Below are 20334 nucleotides of genomic sequence, written 5' to 3'. Positions count from 1 at the left end.
ATACCTAATTTGGGAGAATGGTGAATTTATGGCATTGGTTCACTTGTTACAATAAAACAATCCGTGGCATATTTACTTTACTTTCTTTTATAAATCTATTTTTGGGTTCTCTCTCGAAAGAGTGTAGTTATACAGCAAAGTTTTGATTAGAAAAATAATTAATCAAATATATTTCTTTAATTTTTCTTGCCAAACGATAAAACCTTTCAAAGTCTTTATTGAACGAAGAGTCCCGACTATTAAAAATATATTGTGCTGCATAATAAAATCGGATGAGGATTAGTCCAAAATCTGAACCTACCATTTGCAATTAAGAATATTAATATCAGAGGGAACATGAGTACTAACGGTTTCAAGTAGATTGGACTTCAACTTCATCAAAAACTACCTCGACCAAAACATGCAAGTAATCTGAAGTGGGACAGACGGACGTTAACTGTGTGCATGTATTTTGTTTGAGGGCCTCAATGAAAATTAGACTAGTTCTAATTGAGTTACCCTCTTTAAATAAAGAATTTATTATTATATTATTATATTACTATTATTATTACATTGACCTTCTAGATCTGCACAGAAGACTAGATCGTTCAAAAAGCTAGTCTTCGCCTATTTTATTGTAATGTAACATAGTAATGTAGAACATGATTTTTCTAAATTATGTTCTACAATACCATGCGACAAATTATGTGACAAATGGTTGCCGAAATTGGGACGACTGGCATATTGTGAAACACCTCTTAACCAACCGATCTAAATGAATCGAGAATCTATTGATGAAGCTACATGTACTATGTCAAGACGAGCGCCACTATACTTCCCTTCTCTCTATAGTCAAGATATATACTAGTAAACAAAACGATACAAGGCAGTGTATTTTCCATATATGATGAAATTGGATACACCTGCACCGGGCGGAGGTTAAATATTTACCTATTGGGATAATTTTTACAGAGGGTTATTTTCTCATCAAAACACCATATTAACATAAATAATTGTCAAATGACAAACCTCCATAGAAGCTTGCATAAATATATAAGCTCTTTAACAATAGATAAGTTGTATATACCTAGTATTACAATATAGGCTAAAGCATATTTCAAATCTATCCAAATCAAGAGAAGCGTGAATTAATAAATTAAACAGAAACTGCAAAATGTCTGTCTGTCTGTCTGTCTGTCTGTCTGTCTGTCTGTCTGTCTGTCTGTCTGTCTGTCTGTCTGTCTGTCTGTCTGTCTGTCTGTCTGTCTGTCTGTCTGTCTGTCTGTCTGTCTGTCTGTCTGTCTGTCTGTCTGTCTGTCTGTCTGTCTGTCTGTCTGTCTGTCTGTCTGTCTGTCTGTCTGTCTGTCTGTCTGTCTGTCTGTCTGTCTGTCTGTCTGTCTGTCTGTCTGTCTGTCTGTCTGTCTGTCTGTCTGTCTGTCTGTCTGTCTGTCTGTCTGTCTGTCTGTCTGTCTGTCTGTCTGTCTGTCTGTCTGTCTGTCTGTCTGTCTGTCTGTCTGTCTGTCTGTCTGTCTGTCTGTCTGTCTGTCTGTCTGTCTGTCTGTCTGTCTGTCTGTCTGTCTGTCTGTCTGTCTGTCTGTCTGTCTGAGTTATGATCCTTAGACTTATAAAATTCACTTTTAAATAAATAATTAGTTTTTAGCACTTTTTTTTCGTCATGCTTGAATATAGATTATATAGATTCTTGTTATTTGAATATAGACGAATGACAAGTTATAGATTAAGTTTGAATTCTCTTACAATAAAATGAATTTTTAAACGGTAACGGACTATATGATTTGCAACTTCAAAGAATATTTCCGGATATCGGAATGATGAGATGGAATGGTCACACATTATTACTCATATTGACAACTCGGCTAGAATTATCGCACCAGATGACTTAGAAAGAATGAAATTAACACTTCCCTATAAAGTAACTAAAGCACTCTGGGAAGACAACACTCAACAGATTGAAACATGGCGATGCACGTTCCTAAGGCACCGGGCTTTGCCCAAATGTTAAAAGAAGGTGCTAAGGTGAATTTAAGTTTGACATGAAATTAAATGCATATTACATATAATTCTATCTGATACTCCGCGCTTGACTTTCAAACGTAACCCACACTAACAGTAATGATTACTGTAGGCAAACCCATGTGGTTTCCATGCTTCTTTTATTTAGAATGATCTGGAATGTTCTCATGATTAATCGAAAAAAGAAATGATTTTAACATCTACCGCAAGGCCCTACAATAATAACTAAATTTAAAAGTTGCCATCAAAGTTCTTTGTCTAAATCGGAAGTCAAATATACAAGTTGCAAAATTTTAAAAAAAAGGGGGAGGGAGAGAATTGTGTGTAGTGTATGGCAACGAAATCATTGACATCCATGTAATAAATTTTAGGTTATAATCTAATGAAAAGGTTAGAGGGCAATTCTCACATTTATTGCCACATAAGGAGGGCCAGTCATTCCCTACATAATATAAAATTTTCCAACAAAAGCCGAAAGGAGGGACCCCTTAAATTAAAACATCTCCGGACAAGGTGCTTTAACACTATTCAGGAACATTTGTTGAATGATTTAATATGCTTTCACTATAAGAACTTGGTCCTGGTGAAATATGTCTGGGCGAACAAATATTACTAGTATAAAAAGTCCATGGTTACAGAATTTACTAGTATATTTAGTAATCATTATCTATGTCCCTAGACTAATTTTCCTAGGAAATCATGTCCTATAAAATCCTATGATAAATTCAATTACATAATATACAATGGAAATTTAAATGTTATGTTTAATATTGTTAAAAAGTTGTGAATCAATTTTTTTGATAAAATTTATGTCCCCAGACTAATTTTCCTAGGGAATCATGTCGATGTCATTAATATTCCTAGGTAAAAGTGTCCTTGTCCTATATTTTAAAAGGCAAATTTCATAAACAATAGAAACTCAATATTTATGTTTTAATATTATTAAAGAGTTATTCATTACCATTTAATAGAATTCATGTCCCAAGACTAACTTTCCTAGGAAATCATGTCCATGTCATTAATATTCCTAGGTAAAAATGTCTTTTATTTTAAATGGTAAATTTTAACATTTTTTTACAGTTGTGTATCAATATTTTAGTTAATTTAATGTTCCAGATTAATTTTCCAAGGACATCATGTCCAAGTCATAAACATGGTTATCACGTATATGTCCTTTATATTAATAGGAAAACATACTGAAACTTTCCAATCTCAAGAAAGAACATTTTTTTTTTCATTTTGATTTTTTTTATAAAAATATAGTTTATCAAAAGTGTGGTCAATTTCGTAACTAATCCAGCGTAACATTTACAAGAAGTTTGTGCACCTGTGACAAATATCTGAGTTAAATAACAAAATTCTATTGAGTACATGAATCAGAATGTTGTCAATATAAAAGTTGTCAATAAAGATATCGTCCTTAGTGGATACTGTGAAACATGTTTTAGTGGCACCTTGGATGATTATCTTTGTTTCACAGTTTTCTTCCTGTCAATTTTTACAACTCTTAACTGCAACCATTTCAGAACCCGCCAAAATTTTTCATTTACTTTGTTGCCTTTAAATCATGAAATTTTACACCCACTTTATACAGTATACATTTTGAAAATACAACAAAAGATGAAAAATAAAAGACAATGTTTTTTTTCTATCTTATTTGTTATTCTTATTGTTCTCGCATTACTATTCAAAATAAGAATAGTATAAGTACCCTAAGAAAATACAGAGATAATAATGTTGACTTTGTTTTCTGTAATACTGCTAATTGTATTCACCTAGTCGCATGACCAAGTGTGACAAACATAATGTTACTAAAAGTAAATGACCTTGCTAAAATATAGTGCAGAAAATCCTGTCTTAAAAATAAGACAGAGAAACTATTGGGAAACACATTAACAGTCAGACAACTAAGTTGTTCATACTTATAGTATGTTAATTTCACAATATTTAAAATATTGAATTCTAAAACAGAAGCCCTGTCTTTCAACTACTTCAGAAAATGAAATTTAAACTTGGAATTATCAACTTACAGGACAGATGGCCAATTGAAATTACATTTCAATTAAAAATACAAAAAAAAAGAAACTTGGAAGAGTTCTCTAGGTACATGTATCAGTGTTCTAACCTAATACTAAAACTCTTTCAAACATACATGTATAAACATGTCCAAAGTGTTCTTAGACTATACCATATGAATATGCTTAAAAGTATCATGTAAATTCTTGTGACAAGGCTGAAACTGGAGTTAATTTATTTCCCATTGGTAATTCTTTGTTCAGATATGTATTACCTGTTATGTTTTGCCTTTGTATTACATGAACTTGTACAGTATGTAAAACTCCATTTCTTCAATAATTACACCATTTTAAAATTTCCATGCTGTTGAAGAAGAGAAGCAGTCTGTTTATTTATTTTTGATGTACTTTTTGCAGCACTACAGTGGGCTAGATGAAGCTGTTTACAGAAATATTGATGCCTGCAAGGAACTAGCGGCAACTACTGCATCAGCTTATGGACCACTTGGTAAGTGTCAAAAGCAGGTTGTCTATGAGCTCCTTGGCCTATTAATTGATCTAAGTTTCTCTGAAGCACATATATGTTCTTGTATGGATAAATGATTGTTTGATGTTGACCTTTTAATACCTTAGAATGACAATTTATTTTTCTTACATGACCTTTAATATGATGGTTATTTGTTGAAATTAAATGTTTATGGTCAGGCATGTTTATCAGATACTATAAGCAATAGGTCAACTTTATTTGGTGTGTGGAATGATTGCTTCTAGAACACTGAAATTACACAAAGATTACAAACTAAATTTACATGATCATTTTTCAATTCTGTTTTTCAGGTCAGAATAAAATGGTCATCAACCACATAGAGAAGCTGTTTGTTACAAATGATGCTGCCACTATCTTACGTGAACTGGAAGTCCAGCATCCTGCTGCAAAGATGATTGTGTTGGCATGCCAACAGCAAGAACAGGAAGTTGGAGATGGAACCAATTTTGTCATGGTTTTCACTGGGGCTTTATTAGAACATGCTGAATCCTTACTCAGAATGGTAAATTGTGTAATTTCAATGAATTCTAGACTTCTTAAAAGTGATTATGTTAAGTTAATTGCAACTTTTTTTCATGATGGCTGACTGACTTTCAAACAAAATGTTCAAAAATTTACCAAAAAGTATTTGTTCATTTCACCAGATTCATGCACTTATGAGAGTTTCTTCCTTAGGGTCATCTCACTGGAGATGTTCCTCTCATTCTTGCCATTATTGACCAGCCATTCAGAAAAAAATCTTTCTCAATACAGATATTTTCTATTCATTATGTAAATTCTAACATTAGTAATCATCAAATAATTTAATTTTGGATGTAACAAGTCTTCTGAATGATTGGCGGAAAGTGTTTGTCTATCAAGTCATAGACATAATTTTGTCATGTATTTTCATGATTTAACCTCAAAAATGGAATTTATAAGTAAATTATAAGGAATGAGTGTTATCTTTTTTCTGTCTGTTCGAAATATCCTATAAAATGTGGTGCACACTTTTAAAGAACATGCTTCAAGGGTTATTTAGTGAGCATCCCCATTTATGATGTTATTTCTCCATAGATAGCAAAAAATATTACAGTCATTCCTAAAATTATAAAAAAGTATGTAATTTATGATATATCAATGTTTGTTATCTTTGCAGGGTTTATCTGTTACTGAAGTCACAGAAGGTTATGAGTTAGCCTGTAAGAAAGCTTTAGACGTTCTTCCTAGTAAGTTTGTTAACAAATTGTCAACACAGCCATTTAAAAAATAAACAATGACCCTTTGTTTTGTATTTGTATACTTTTTACCTCTGATTATTGATAAATATGAGTCTCATTCAGAGTAAAATATATGACCTTATAAGTTGCTGCCATCTGCAAGACATTTTCCTGAACTTTTTCATTTTTCTTTAAAGGGGCACTAGCTGCCAAATTCCTGTTCACCGATTTGACTCAAATTCTCATATTTTATTTATAACAATGTAAAACATTTTCCCAAACTATCAAAAGTATAAAAAAACAATTTACATGACATGGTCTCAATAAAATGTAGCTTCATTTCATGTGAATTTTAGCCAAGACACCATCTAATTAACTATGGATTTGACCTTCTATGACCATATAAGCGATGTAAACATAAACATAGAAGTCTGTTAAATTTTGTATAATAGATAAAAATTTTATGTTTATCGTCGTTTTTACCTTTATAAGAATGATTTTGTGTGGATCGAATCAGTTAATCAAATTATTTACCTTTGTTTCACATTCAATGTTGACATTCTTTTCCTTTAAATAACCGTACATGGGTTTTGTATATCTTGTAGCTAGTGCCCCTTTAATGAAAAAAGCTTTATTGTATAATTTAAACCATTTTCACAGTTTATCAAGTCCAAGTAAGTATTAATACAAAAAGAGTTTACAAAGAAATGAAGAGTCACACAATCATAATTATCCAGTAATAATTTCAGAGTCTACAATCCTCATGTCAAATCACTTAGAGAAGGACTTTTTTCAGTTTATATACTTTTGATGATATTGATGTATATATTAGTAGTTAACAAGTTTATATGATGTTAATTATTTAATTTATAGGTTTAGTCTGTGATGAACTGAAGAATCTACGAAAGAAAGAAGATGTATTAAAGACTATACGAACATCAGTTATGAGTAAACAGTATGGAAATGAAGATTTTCTAGCTAATCTTATAACAGATGCTTGTAGTAAGTAATCAATTCAGCAGAAAATGGAAAAGAACAAAATGTTCAAGGTTATATTTTGTGGCATTCAATTTATATCGAAGCTTGCAAATAACCGTTTTTGTTTAAATTTGTATTTTCTGAAAACTGATGAGAAGTTTCTTAATGGATGCATGTATGGAGCAAAATTTGAGTAAAAAAGAAATTGTTTTAATCTACATATTGATGTTTATACCTCTCAGTATTTCAAATATACTTTTGATTGGACAAACATGATTATTTTTCTTCTTGTGATTTGTATACTCAACCAGTATTTGGCTCAAAAAAGGAAAATACAGATACATTACTATTTGTATACTCAACCAGTATTTGGCTCAAAAAAGGAAAATACAGATACATTACTATTTGTATACTCAACCAGTATTTGGCTCAAAAAAGGAAAATACAGATACATTACTATTTGTATTCTCAACCAGTATTTGTCTCAAAAAAGGAAAATACAGATACATTACTATTTTTTTTCAAATCAAGCTGCTTCATATACTGATATTTCAGAAATATTTGCAATGTTTTAATTATTTTGAGAGAATACTGGAAAAGATTATAAAATATATTGTTTTGTATTTCAGTATCAATACTCTCAGGAAAAGCGACATTTAATGTAGATAACATCCGAGTTAGTAAGATTTTGGTAAGTATAATGGAAAGGACATTACAATTGCATTTTCTTGGATCTACAATTAAAATAGCTTGTAGTGTTTGCATAAAGAACATGAGAGAACTATAAAATGTTGTAAGTAATAAACATCCTATAAACAATGTGGTAAATAATAAACATCCTATAAACAATGTGGTAAACATTCACATCAAATAAGACAAAATAAACCAAATATAACATAGTTCATGTTCCAATTCAAGTTAATATCTGTTTTTATGTAGCAAAACAATCAACACTCACAATGTTGCTTACTTAAACAGTGTATTCAAACATTCAGAAGTGATAAACTGCATGTATTGAGTTCTGGAAAGTTTGTGGTCCTAAGGTTTTGAACACCAAAATTTCCAAAAGACCGTCACAATTTCAGTATTTTGCAATAGAAATGATAGTGAATAAAAGCATATTTCCATCAAGTACCACCAGGAGAAAAAGAATTCTGCATGTATACCATGTTAAAAAGAAATGTAAATAGTGAGATATGGTAAACCTTATTTCACTACTTTACTAGTAAAATTACTGTATATGAAGATGAATAGAGTTTGCAATAGTGATTTTTTTTGTTACGATATTTAATGTATAGATAAAACATAAACTGAATTATTCTATTTTATTTAATTGTACATAATTTTAATGTATATTTGGTTAATTCTGACCTTCAAAATACACAATTTTGGTGTTATTACTAAAAGTTAGTATGGTCTAATCAACTTATAGTTTTAATTATTCTTGCATATCCATTGATTGTGGGAGGCCACTCCGTATTTTTCTTTAACTTCTTATCTACCACAGGCGATCATACAGTTCACTACTACATACAGCTTATTAGTTAGCTACTGCAGCTGATTTGTAGGTTAACTACCAGAGATATTTTGCAGTGTGATAATTTTTACGGCGGTGCAATTAAATATGAAATTATTAAGCAATACTGTATAGAAATTAAAAATAAAAAATGCATTTAATTCACAATTGTTTGAATTTTTATATTTCTGATTTTGATTCAATTATGTACACTAATTAAGTCAATAAATATGTTGAAAAACAAAATTATTTGTCCAAATGTCGTTATCTAACTCCGGTTCCTCGCTTACTATTTCCGATTAACTGATATCACTGCCAATTTAGAAGTAGCCTTCTAACTTCACTGCATTGTTTCAATCGCATTTCGCAAACAAAAACACGTGTTAAAAACAATGTATTTTAATGTAAACATATTAGCTTTCAATGGAAAGGAATACACAAGTTGAAAGTTTATTCATTTGTATACTGTAGAAGCACAAATTTTCGTGGGGGATTTAATTTCGTTTATTTCGTGGATAAGAATTATCCACGAAATTAAACCCCAACGAAAATTTAACTGTAGATTTACATTATTTTATGATCTGACTAAATCTTATTGACATTATCTAATTGATGAACATAAATGCAGACAATGAAATAAATAGGTTAATTGATTAGACATCGATATTCAAAGGTTTTCTTTAAATCAGATGATAATCCTAATCCTTTGTTTGTACAGTAATTAATAATCACCAAGAACTGTCAATCAATGTCATTTAACAGTCTAATGCGTCTGTAATGCCCTCAAGTTGTAATACATTTATTACACAATCATTGTCCTTGGATAAAACATCAAAGGTGTGTAACAGCCAATTAGTGTGTGCCGGTTACAACACTTGATTAGTGCTCACTGTTACTATGAAATGCAATTATTGATTTTTCCCAACAGCAAAAGTTTACATCAGTTTTTATATTGAGTACTGTTAATTATAAAGTGAAATTTGTATAATTTTTTTCTAAACTTAAAAACCACGAAAATTAATCCCCACGAACTTACTTTTGCATACAAAACCACGAAATTTTAACCCCACGAAAATTAATGTTTATACAGTAACCGAAATTTGATTGGTTCATTTCGGGTTCCCCCTAGGTATTGTCCAATCTAAAGAGTTTTAACAGTGGTATATTTTACGGGAATATCCGTCAACACGACTGCGCATGCATTGTTTACAGCGGATAGATCAGTCACTGCGAATACACAGGTGATCTGGCAAGCGGATTTATCAGTCACTACGAACTAAACGGTGTTAATTACCGCGTATATATCTGTCAGTGGTAGATAAAGAGTTAAACCAAATCATACAATCACATATCTGATTTTGGCCTTTCCATTTAAACATACAACAGTGAAGGATAAAGAAAACTGATTGAAAAATATCATATATAAATTATGGTTTCCTGAATTTCTGTATTTGAATTTTAAGATACGTATATTTATGAGTTTCTGTATTTGAATTTTAGGGCTGTGGTATCAATCAGTCTGAGGTGGTCCAAGGTATGGTGTTTAAACGTTACGTTGAAGGTGATGTTACCAAGGCAACCAACTGTAAAGTGGCTGTGTATTCATGTCCATTAGACTCCCTACAAACAGAAACAAAGGTAAGTGTTCTACCTGTTCAACAACTTACCTTTATAACTGTTGATTATAGTCATAGAGTTTACTGCATGGCTGACAATTTGCCTAATTATCTTGTACATTTCAATTGAACCAAAAAAATCTTCAATGGTTTTTAATCTCAATAGTGAGATGTTTTCACAGTTTGTTGCAATGGGTTTTTTTTATAACTTTTATATTGAGACTTTACAAAAACGTAACAAAATAGTTGTAATAAATTTATATTTTTGTAGGGAACAGTAATCATCAAATCTGCTGATGAATTAATGAACTACAGTAAAGGTGAAGAAAATCAAATAGAGACAGTAAGTATGGTTATTCTCTTATCATCCTCAATATTTTATAGTTAAACTTGGTCTTAGTATTCGCTACTGGATGTTTGACAATATATTCTTAAGATTCCTTAATGAATTCTCTTTATATTATTATACTTTCTGGTTTTGTGACGTCGTTAGTTTGATCCCTGGGAGAGACTTTGAAATATTGCATAAGCTGCTTCCTTACCATACACGATGTATTTGGAGTAACAACAAAGACTGTTTTGCGTTGATTTAGACAAGTGCGACATTTCTACCTTAGAGCTGTTACCTTGATGGGTAGCATTTTAGAAATCTGTGACAGTCTAGTTATGATTGAGTAAGAAGGGTATAATCATATATCATTGTCTTGATTATACATGTAATGCTTGCCATTAGACCTTATGCTCCTATGTGTTAATTACTATTTTTCTTGCAAAAAACCAATATTAATACACCCTTTATTGATATTTTTCAAACAAATAATGGTTCATCTTTTATTATCTTGATTTACTTTTTTTCAGCAAATAAAATCCATCTCAGATGCTGGTTGCTCTGTAATTGTGTCTGGAGGAAAAGTAGGAGAATTATGTCAACATTACTGTAATAAATATAAAATAATGGTTGTACGACTCATGTCCAAGTGGGATCTCAGGAGGCTCTGTAGATCTTTAGGAGCAACACCTTTACCTAGAATAGTAAGTTACTCTTTTACATTTCATTTGATACTGTTTGGTTATGTTTGTAGTATTGCAGAAGATTGCATTAGTCTATTGGGTTTACCTCCTTAGTTAGTTTCACATTTTATTATAATTGAGGCTTTTTAAAGTTGGTTATAATCTTTGCAGCTATCCAATTATTACAGCTAATAATTAATCTATGATTGTTCTGTAATAACAAAAAAAAAGGGATGTGACCCTTAAACTCATCCAATCATCTTCTGAGATCACTGACAACCACATGTTTTTTTTAAATGGGTGAACAAACTAGAAAGGGATAAGTTGTCAAAGAATTAAGGAAAATAGTTTAAACCACATACTTAAACAGAATTCTGTGACAACGTATAATTTAAATGATCTCTACTAGATACCATACCAACAAGGGCTGGTTGATATAAAATTGATATCATATGTTTAATCATGTGTGACATATTTTCAGACAGCACCAACAGCAACTGAGGCTGGTCACTGTGATCGTGTATATGTAGATGAAATAGGTGACACATCTGTAATTATCTTTAAACAAGGTAAGAATATGTGTATGACATTAATTGCAATTGCATAATTATGCAAAAGGAATGTTCTGAAAGAAATCGTCATGTGTGCTTACAATTTCAATAGGGATCATCATTATTCATATGCTTAACCAATAAGGAAAATAGATAACTTTAATGGATTTACACATACATGCCCTAAATATTTTTGAGTTATTTGCCACTGAACATTTACCAGACAAAAATCAATGTTCAGTGTTCTCCCCAGGATTTTTGGATAGCGCTGTGGTAAGCGCGTGATTTTCGACAATTCTCAGTAACTTTGTCGCGGCGCGCGGTTGGTTTGTAATTGATTTGTTATGTGTTTTTCTTATATAATGCTATTGATGTTTTCTCTTGTAATGATGTCCTCATCATGCTCATGGAAGTTACCCCTTTGTTTGCTAATGTTATTGTCTGGATATAGACATGATAGAAGAAAAGTCTTTTTGTCTCCATTGTAAATACATATAATCCTCATATCATCTGTCTATAAAACCCAAGGAGAAGTCTTTTCCATGGTGGGTCTATACCAGACTGCCTAGATGTGAAGATTTCTTATCGCTAACAGGTGATGTTGCAGAACATGTAGGACCAACAATAAAGTCATTGTCAGCTTCTGTGAGAAAGTTTTCAATGACAAGATTGGTATTTTTTAAATTTACTTTTGTTAACATTTCTAGCAAAGTACAACTTTTCAATAAAAATGAGTATAGTATTTCAAAGGAAGAAATGAAATTGCCCTTTTAATAATATTCAAATCTTATCAAAGACTTGCTTAAAAAAAAGGCTAAAATATTCCAATTATGAATATGAAAGAAATCCTTTAAAAATATTTTAAAGAGATTTTTTTATTTCAAAGGTGAATTACCAATCAAAAACATTATGTATGCCAATTGAAACAACTACCACCTTTAAAGGTTTTGTTTGATAATTTTATAAACATTTGAATACATGCCACCAGATAAGTTTGTCAAGATTTGACAATACTTCTTTTAGGTCTTTCCCTCCCAAATTATCTCCCTTACTGGCTGACATAATTTCCTGTTTATACCTGTGTCTTTTTTGTCGAGCCTTCGACTTTAGTCGAAAAAGCGAGACTAAGCGATCTTACATTCCGTCGTCGTCGGCGGCGTCAACAAATATTCACTCTGTGGTTAAAGTTTTTGAAATTTTAATAACTTTCTTAAACTATACTGGATTTCTACCAAAGTTTGACAGAAGCTTGTTTATGATCATAAGATAATATCCAGAAGTAAATTTTGTAAAAATAAAATTCCATTTTTTCCATATTTTACTATAATTGGACTTAGTTTTTTCTGCGGGGAAACAAAACATTCACTCTGTGGTTAAAGTTTTTTGAATTTTAATAACTTTCTCAAACTATCCTGGGTTTGTACCAAACTTGGACAGAAGCTTGTTTATGATCATAAGATAATATCCAGAAGTAAATTTTGTAAAAATAAAATTCCATTTTTTCCGTATTTTACTTACAAATGGACTTAGTTTTTTTCTGCGGGGAACCATTACATTCACTCTGTGGTTAAAGTTTTTAGAATTTTAATAACTTTCTTAAACTATCCTGGGTTTGTACCAAACTTGGACAGAAGGTTGTTTATGATCATAAGATAGTATCCAGAAGTAAATTTTGTAAATAAATAAATCCATTTTTTCCATATTTTACTTTTAAATGGACTTAGTTTTTCTGCGGGGAATCATTACATTCACTCTGTGGTTAAAGTTTTTAAAATTTTAATAACTTTCTTAAACTATCCTGGGTTTGTACCAAACTTGGACGAAGCTTATTTATGATCATAAGATTGTATCCAGAAGTAAAGTTTGTAAATAAATAAATCCATTTTTTCCATATTTTACTTTTAAATGGACTTAGTTTTTCTGCGGGGAACCATTACATTCACTCTGTGGTTAAAGTTTTTAAAATTTTAATAACTTTCTTAATTAAACTATACTGGGTTTGTACCAAACTTGGACAGAAGCTTATTTATGATCATATTAGATTGTATCCAGAAGTAAAGTTTGTAAAAAGATTACTCCGTTTTTTCTGTAATTTACTTTTAAATGGACTTAGATTTTCTTACAATCATAAAATAGTAACAAGAGGAATATTTTTATTGATTTTTTTCCTCATTATTGTTGAGCCTGCAATTTACAGCAAAAATAGGCGAGACACTGGGTTCCGCGGAACCCTTACAAATTTTTTAGCATTAAATACTATTCCTTATCCAAGCCATCCTCTGTTTACATTAAATTTAAAGCAATATTTAATTAAGATATATTGATGATTGGTTGACAAATATCGATATTTTATATATATTTATACAAAATTTTCGTTTTGTTTTATTCCCTTATCCATTTGAAAAAGAGCCATGCATGGTCAAGTAATCGTAAAATACGGGCTTATAATGAATCCCTTGATAACAGGGGTGCTTCTTTCAAGCAATACAGGTTCGACAGTTCGGTTGTAAACGCAAAAAAAGTAATGATATAATCGTAGATGGTTCAAAAAATGGTCGAGACAACGTTGTCAGAGAAGGGGGTAAAACTTCCCTTATATAATTTAGAAATGAACTTTTCAGCACCCGAGACATGTATTATATGTCTCTGTTAGCACTGTCCATTCCTTTCAAACGTTTCGGCATCTTCATAAAGCGAAAAAATGTAGCAGTGTTCTGTTAACCTTACGACGTTTAACTTGGCTTCACCCAAGCTGGACATCGAGAAAGTGAATTTCTCAAGTCTAGTATCAGCTTGCGGTTTGTTTTTCTAATCATATCCTCTTAATTGTTTTCAAAGGGTAAAATTCATTACTGTAGAATTGCTGATTAAACAGGTATTAGTTCGATTGGGTGATAATTAATACTTCAAAGACTAGCTCATTGAAGCCAATTTGATCGTTGTTAAAATCTGTTTGTTCAAAGTTCGTTAAACAAGTTTGTGAATGTCGTTGGGAAATGCGGTCAATTTATTTCTTCTCATTTCATTCATATATGCCTCTATATATTCATTAAATAGATGTCAATGTTGAAATCTTTGTTTATTTTGATCTCTCAACGACGCCATTTTGTAAAATTTATTAGACTGGTCCCGCGGAGTTACTTTAATACAACGGAAATAATTCTTTCAAAAATCGTTAACCAGTCAATCACGTGATCCGAAAAGAAAAATAAGCGGGAAATTAAAAAAAATACGAAAAAAATATAGCGACGCGGTTGAACGGGATAGCGACGCGGTCAGTGCAATAGGACAGCGGGAAATTGAAATAGCGCTGAAAATCGCGGCGCTAAAACGGCATGGGGAGAACACTGATGTTATATTTGCTATTGGGGAAAAATGGATAAGATTTGAAAAACCAACAATAACAAACTGTAAATGTATGTTTTCAATAACAAATTGTTTGATGATCATTTTCATATTTTATACTCAGATAAACAGCAATACTCTAGTAATCAGTGTTTCATCATCATCTTATTTGAATTATAGATAAGGAAGAAAGTGCTATAGCTACCATAGTAATTAGAGGTTCTACAGATAATATTATAGATGATGTAGAAAGAGCAGTAGATGACGGCATTAATACATTCAAAGCTCTTACTAAGGTAAATATACTAGATTATCTCGAAAAATAATAATGGGTATATAGTAGTTGATGGCACTACACTTAAATAATAATCCTTTTTTTTTTTGGTGAACATACCTTATTATTTTGAAGTTAATTATTGGTTAGTCATCGAAGACTAAAATACATTTACACCTCTCTCTAAGGTTTGTGAGGAGACCGTATTTTTGAATATTTTCCCTGGTTGGTATTTTCACAATTCCAATGCATAAAATTCATTTATATGTGCAAATTGTTTGAAACAATACAAGGAGGGGGTGGGTATTTTTCTTGCTTTCACATGATTGGCAATTAGAGGCAAAACTCATTTACAGTATCTTATAGTTGAATGAATAAAAAGTATTTTGGGGTACACATCAATTAGTCAACTTATCAGCAGAAAAATACTTCTATATGGCTGATATGATGTTTACAATAAACATATTTATAAATACCATATGTCAGACTCTTAATCATTGATTTATCAAAGACTGCAATGTACACATGTGCAAGTAATATTTAACAAATTGTTCTTTTACAGAATGGAAAACTTTTACCAGGAGCTGGAGCAACAGAAATAGAACTGGCAAAACAAATAACAACATATGGAGAGGTAGGATAATTGAATATATATATAAAAATAAGGACGAGTCTAAATTGAAAACTACGTTCAAACCTATGATTGCGTTGGATAAAAACCGCAATTTTTATACGTGTGCATGTAAAACAAATTTCGTTGTAGAAGGGTCTAAAAACAGCACAAACAACATTTTCCAAAAGACCAAAAAAGTGAAAAAGTATATTTAAACAAAACGCATTTGACTAACAGGTCGAACAATTGATGTTCTTTAACCCTGCTGACTGCCATTGGCGATTGCCAAATAAAATTGATCACAAGATGTAACAAAATGGATCTTAATATAAATTTAATACTAAATAGAAAGAAAAAAAATTAACTTGTGGCCACGATGTTATGCCACAAACAAAATAAGGATGTGTAGTATGATTGCCAATGTGACATCTACAAGTATTCGTCAGAGTTTAAATGGATTTAAGGATGTACTTAGGTGAGGTTAGGTGAAAATGAAGAAATTAAGAAATTAAAATTGATACTTTAAAAGCTGGTAGAGCATTCGCAAAGGATAAAAATTAGCTAAAAATATTGATAGGTGATGGACCTCCTTTTCCAGATATTTGAGATTTAAAATATGGGTGGAAAAGGCTGACTGGGACTTTTACCTTATATTTGCCTTGGGTATTATTTGGGTCTCAAAACTAAACAAAGAAAATCAAGAATCTTCTAAAATTTTGGTAAATGACCTTTCATGAGCTATTAAGTCTTATATGAAAAAATAAATGGGTGTAACGGGCAAAATATTTTACCTGGTATTGAATGGAAAAACACCAAGGAGTACGAACATTTGACACGAATTCCAAAACCTCACCTAAGTACATCCTTAAGCAATTATAGCCAACCATACTGCCTTCAATACTGAGAATAATTGATACCATCTATGAAAGGCCCAGGATAATGAAAAAAGTCTTAAATGGGTGGAAAGAATGTCTTTTTTAGTTTTCTCACAGCTTCTATAAAAGTTGCTCCAACAGGACAGATTGTCTGTTGATATTAATATGTGACACTATTTAGAGTGGTAATTGCACAAAAATGATACAATTTCAGGGTGAACCAGGATTAGAACAGTATCTGTTCTGTTTTTATTCTCAATAATTTGTTTTGCACTGCTTTTTCATATTGATGTTTTATTTCAGGGTGAACCAGGATTAGAACAGTATGCTATTAAGAAGTTTGCTGAATCTTTAGAAAATTTACCAAGAGCTATTGCTGAAAATGCAGGAGCTAAGGTCAGTACTTAGATAATATTCACTATGCAGTATTCTAATCCAATGTTTTGATATATAGGATTTGATATGAGATATATGCATGAATGGATCCCTGATGATATGATTTGAATTTGGTATCATTAGCTGCTATTACAACTTTGGCTTTTTATCAATAGAGAGAGAGAACAAATCATTACAAGAGAGTTAAAAATATGAAATATAAGCCTATCACAGGATTTAGAAAGAAAGGCAAAGCCATGAAAGCAACATAAAAATACTTGACCTGAATCACATTTCATTTTATTATAAATGAAACTTAATAAAGATGTAAGTACTCTGCTAATAGAATTTAAATGTGTCCACAATGTCAAATTTAAATCTCAACATTGATCAAAAATTGTGTATCCAATGCCAATATGGAGCATGAAAATGAACTAGTACTAAAAAAGTGTGAAGAAATAATCTAAAAGATTTTTATTAAAACCTATTGTAAGATTAGATATTGCCCCAATATATAGTGAAATTTGAGCACAGGAAACATTGGTTAATAATGATGTAAGTTACTGCTTACTTTGTATTGGAAGAAAAATATTTCTCACAGAAACAAAAGAGTAATGGTTTTAAATCTTTGTTTCATTTATTTTAGGCAACAGAAGTATTATCTAGATTATATGCTGCTCACCATGAAGGAAAGAAAAATGCTGGTCTTGATATTGAGGTAAAGAAAGTTATAACTAAGGAAATTTATTGTAATATTTTTTAACAGGATATTAAAATCCATGAATTATTGAGATCAAGAAATGTATCAAATTCCTTTTATTGTAATAAAATTGAGAATGAAAACTGGGAATGTGTCCAAGAGACGACACGCTGACCAAAGAGTAAAAAAACCAACATAAGGTCACCAATGGGTCTTTAACACAGAGATAAAATTAAAATGTTGATATTTAGATTTTCCATAACAACTTGAAAAAAATTTAATATTGGCAAGGATGTCTTTATTCTGCTTTGTGAAAAACTAGATGTGAAATATCAAAAAGCAGGACATCAATAATACACAAAACTGTAAAAGATGTTATTATTGAATGAAAGCCTTTGAGTCTTGATATTTTCTGTTGTTATTTCAGACACAAGGTGTTGGTATCAAGGACTCTACAGAAATGAAACTGGTAGATTTATACCTCAGTAAATACTGGGGATTAAAGTTTGCCACACAAGCAGCATGTACTATCCTAACAGTAGATCAGGTAAAATTATTATCTCCCTTACACAAGTAGCATTTACTATTCTTACAGTAGATCAGTAAAATTATTATCTCCCTTACACAAGCAGCATGTACTATCCTAACAGTAGATCAAGTAAAATAATCATCTCCCTTACACAACCAGCATATACTATCCTATTAAACAGTAGATTAGGTTCATTTATTATCTCCCTTACACAAGTAGAGTGTACTATCCTCTCAGTAGATCATGTAAAATTATTATCTCCCTTATACAAGCAGCATGTACTATCCTCTCAGTAGATCATGTAAAATTATTATCTCCCTTATACAAGCAGCATGTACTATCCTAACCATTGATCATGTAAAATTATTATCTCCCTTACACAAGCAGCATTCACTATCCTAACCATTGATCATGTAAAATTATTATCTCCCTTATACAAGCAGCAGGTACTATCCTAACCGTTGATCATGTAAAATTATTATCAATTGTGGTGTGCTAGTTTGAAATGTATGCAGGACTCTGAAATCATTTCTACGGGACAGGTGGTCACTGTTTAAAAGTGCTTTCTCTATGTACCATTTATGTTTTAATGGAGCAGCCAAAGTTTAATTAACTTTTAATTATCTTGTTTTTTACAATAATAAAGAACAGATTTTACAGAACTCACTTTTATTCAGAACTTTGAAATTCTATATTGCAAGTTAAAGTTAAAATTTTACTGTGTTGTAGAAATTATATTTTTAAATAAGTTTTGTATTCTTAGATGTGTTATCAATCTGGAGATTATAAACAATGAAAGTTGATTAAATTTGAATAATGAAACGTATGCATTGTTTATTTTAGATTATAATGGCTAAAGCTGCTGGAGGACCTAAACCAAAGGAGAACAAGGATTGGGATGAGGATTAATCTGACAAGAAGATTTAGCGTGGTGTTCCTAATTATGTGTCTCGCTTTCAGAACAAATTTAAATTATTCATAGACGGAAGGGAATAGCAGATGTGTTCAGTTTTCATTTCAAATCATCAGATCTGTAAAAACTATTTCAATTTTGACATTACCATGAAATTATTTCATTTTGTCTGAATATCATGTAATTATTCATTATTTGTTGAATATTACATGCTTAAATATTTCTCTATGAGGGCATTTATCTTCTGCTCATTTTTGTTTTTCATGTTTTAGTCTATTGTGAAAAAAATATCTTTGAATGGGTGGAAATATCTTTTCTAGCAGTTGATTAAAGTAGAATTTATCAAGAATGATCTAATCAAAGCAAGAAAATATATGAGAATAATTGGTAATACTGTACTCGTACCTTATGCATTTCCACTTTAAATGATTTTTTTTTCAGGTTCAATAGTACTTACATGATTCATTAAGAGCAATGTTCTGTTTAACATCTGCATATTTGTTTTGTTTTGAATGATTTCATAAATCCCTTTTTTTTATGTCTAAAGTGTCATTTTGTAAATTATTTATAACAAAAATAAAAATTATACACATTAGTATGTATAGTTTGTATTCTTTTTAAGTTTAAGTTATCATATTCAGTCATGTATTTTCATAAAGATGAGATGTTTCCAAATGTCAAATCTATCTAAATTCCAGAATGTGGACTTGTTGTCTCACTAAAGCATATGCTCATACTTAAAAGTGTGGAAAAAATAATGCAAATACTAAAAAGTGTGGAAAAAATAATGCAAGTGTTGGTCAGGTCACACTTTACCATATTGTGGCTATCTAGCTGCTGACTAATTAATATGTCATTCTGTTCAGTAGTTTCTGATGCAAGTGTGACGAACATGTTTGTTTAAATTCAACATTCAATTTAAAGTATTGGCAAACAGGAATTAGGTGTACTAAAGATCCTTAAAGTGTTTACACATTAGTTATTCTCACTGATAAGCTGCTGACCAAATGTGAAGTCTTTGTATTGTTGTACATGGTCGGGGTTGATGTCTCTTTGACACATTCCCCATTTCAATTCTCAGTTTTATGTACCTAAGAAGATATTTTGTTTCAAAAACTTATGAACAATTGAAGAGGAGAGACACTCCTAGGGCATGATAATTGCTTTTGTCCAGTTGGCATGTGTCTTGTGAAAATTACTAGTAGTATTGCCATTGCTTTACCAAGAATGAGAATTTTTGGCTGATTGAAACAAAATTATCCAA

General features: G+C 31.0%; 1 protein-coding gene across 1 annotated transcript; it reads left to right on the top strand.

The window, feature by feature from the left end:
* The first annotated feature begins 1888 nt into the window (after window positions 1-1888).
* LOC143047978 (T-complex protein 1 subunit theta-like) lies at window positions 1889-19666 on the top strand. Its single transcript, XM_076221358.1, has 16 exons — window positions 1889-2016; window positions 4446-4536; window positions 4866-5077; window positions 5714-5783; window positions 6648-6776; window positions 7382-7443; window positions 9769-9906; window positions 10156-10227; window positions 10743-10916; window positions 11377-11464; window positions 14972-15087; window positions 15628-15699; window positions 16857-16949; window positions 17575-17646; window positions 18056-18175; window positions 19001-19666. The coding sequence occupies exons 1-16, from the start codon at window positions 1957-1959 to the stop codon at window positions 19064-19066; spliced, it is 1635 nt and encodes a 544-aa protein (XP_076077473.1). The 5' UTR covers window positions 1889-1956; the 3' UTR covers window positions 19067-19666.
* Window positions 19667-20334: the final 668 nt, after the last annotated feature.

This window comes from Mytilus galloprovincialis, chromosome 10, assembly GCF_965363235.1.
Source record: "Mytilus galloprovincialis chromosome 10, xbMytGall1.hap1.1, whole genome shotgun sequence".
Classification (NCBI taxonomy): domain Eukaryota; kingdom Metazoa; phylum Mollusca; class Bivalvia; order Mytilida; family Mytilidae; genus Mytilus; species Mytilus galloprovincialis.
The sequence above is the reverse complement of the archived record's forward strand: the minus strand, read 5'-3'. Positions and strand labels throughout refer to the sequence as shown.

Coding starts and splice junctions, on each gene's coding strand:
- LOC143047978 (XM_076221358.1), top strand. CDS start 1,957: ATGGCGATGCACGTTCCTAAGGCACCGGGCTTTGCCCAAATGTTAAAA. Junction 4,537..4,865: donor ATCAGCTTATGGACCACTTG/GTAAGTGTCAAA, acceptor TCTGTTTTTCAG/GTCAGAATAAAATGGTCATC. Junction 5,078..5,713: donor CTGAATCCTTACTCAGAATG/GTAAATTGTGTA, acceptor TTATCTTTGCAG/GGTTTATCTGTTACTGAAGT.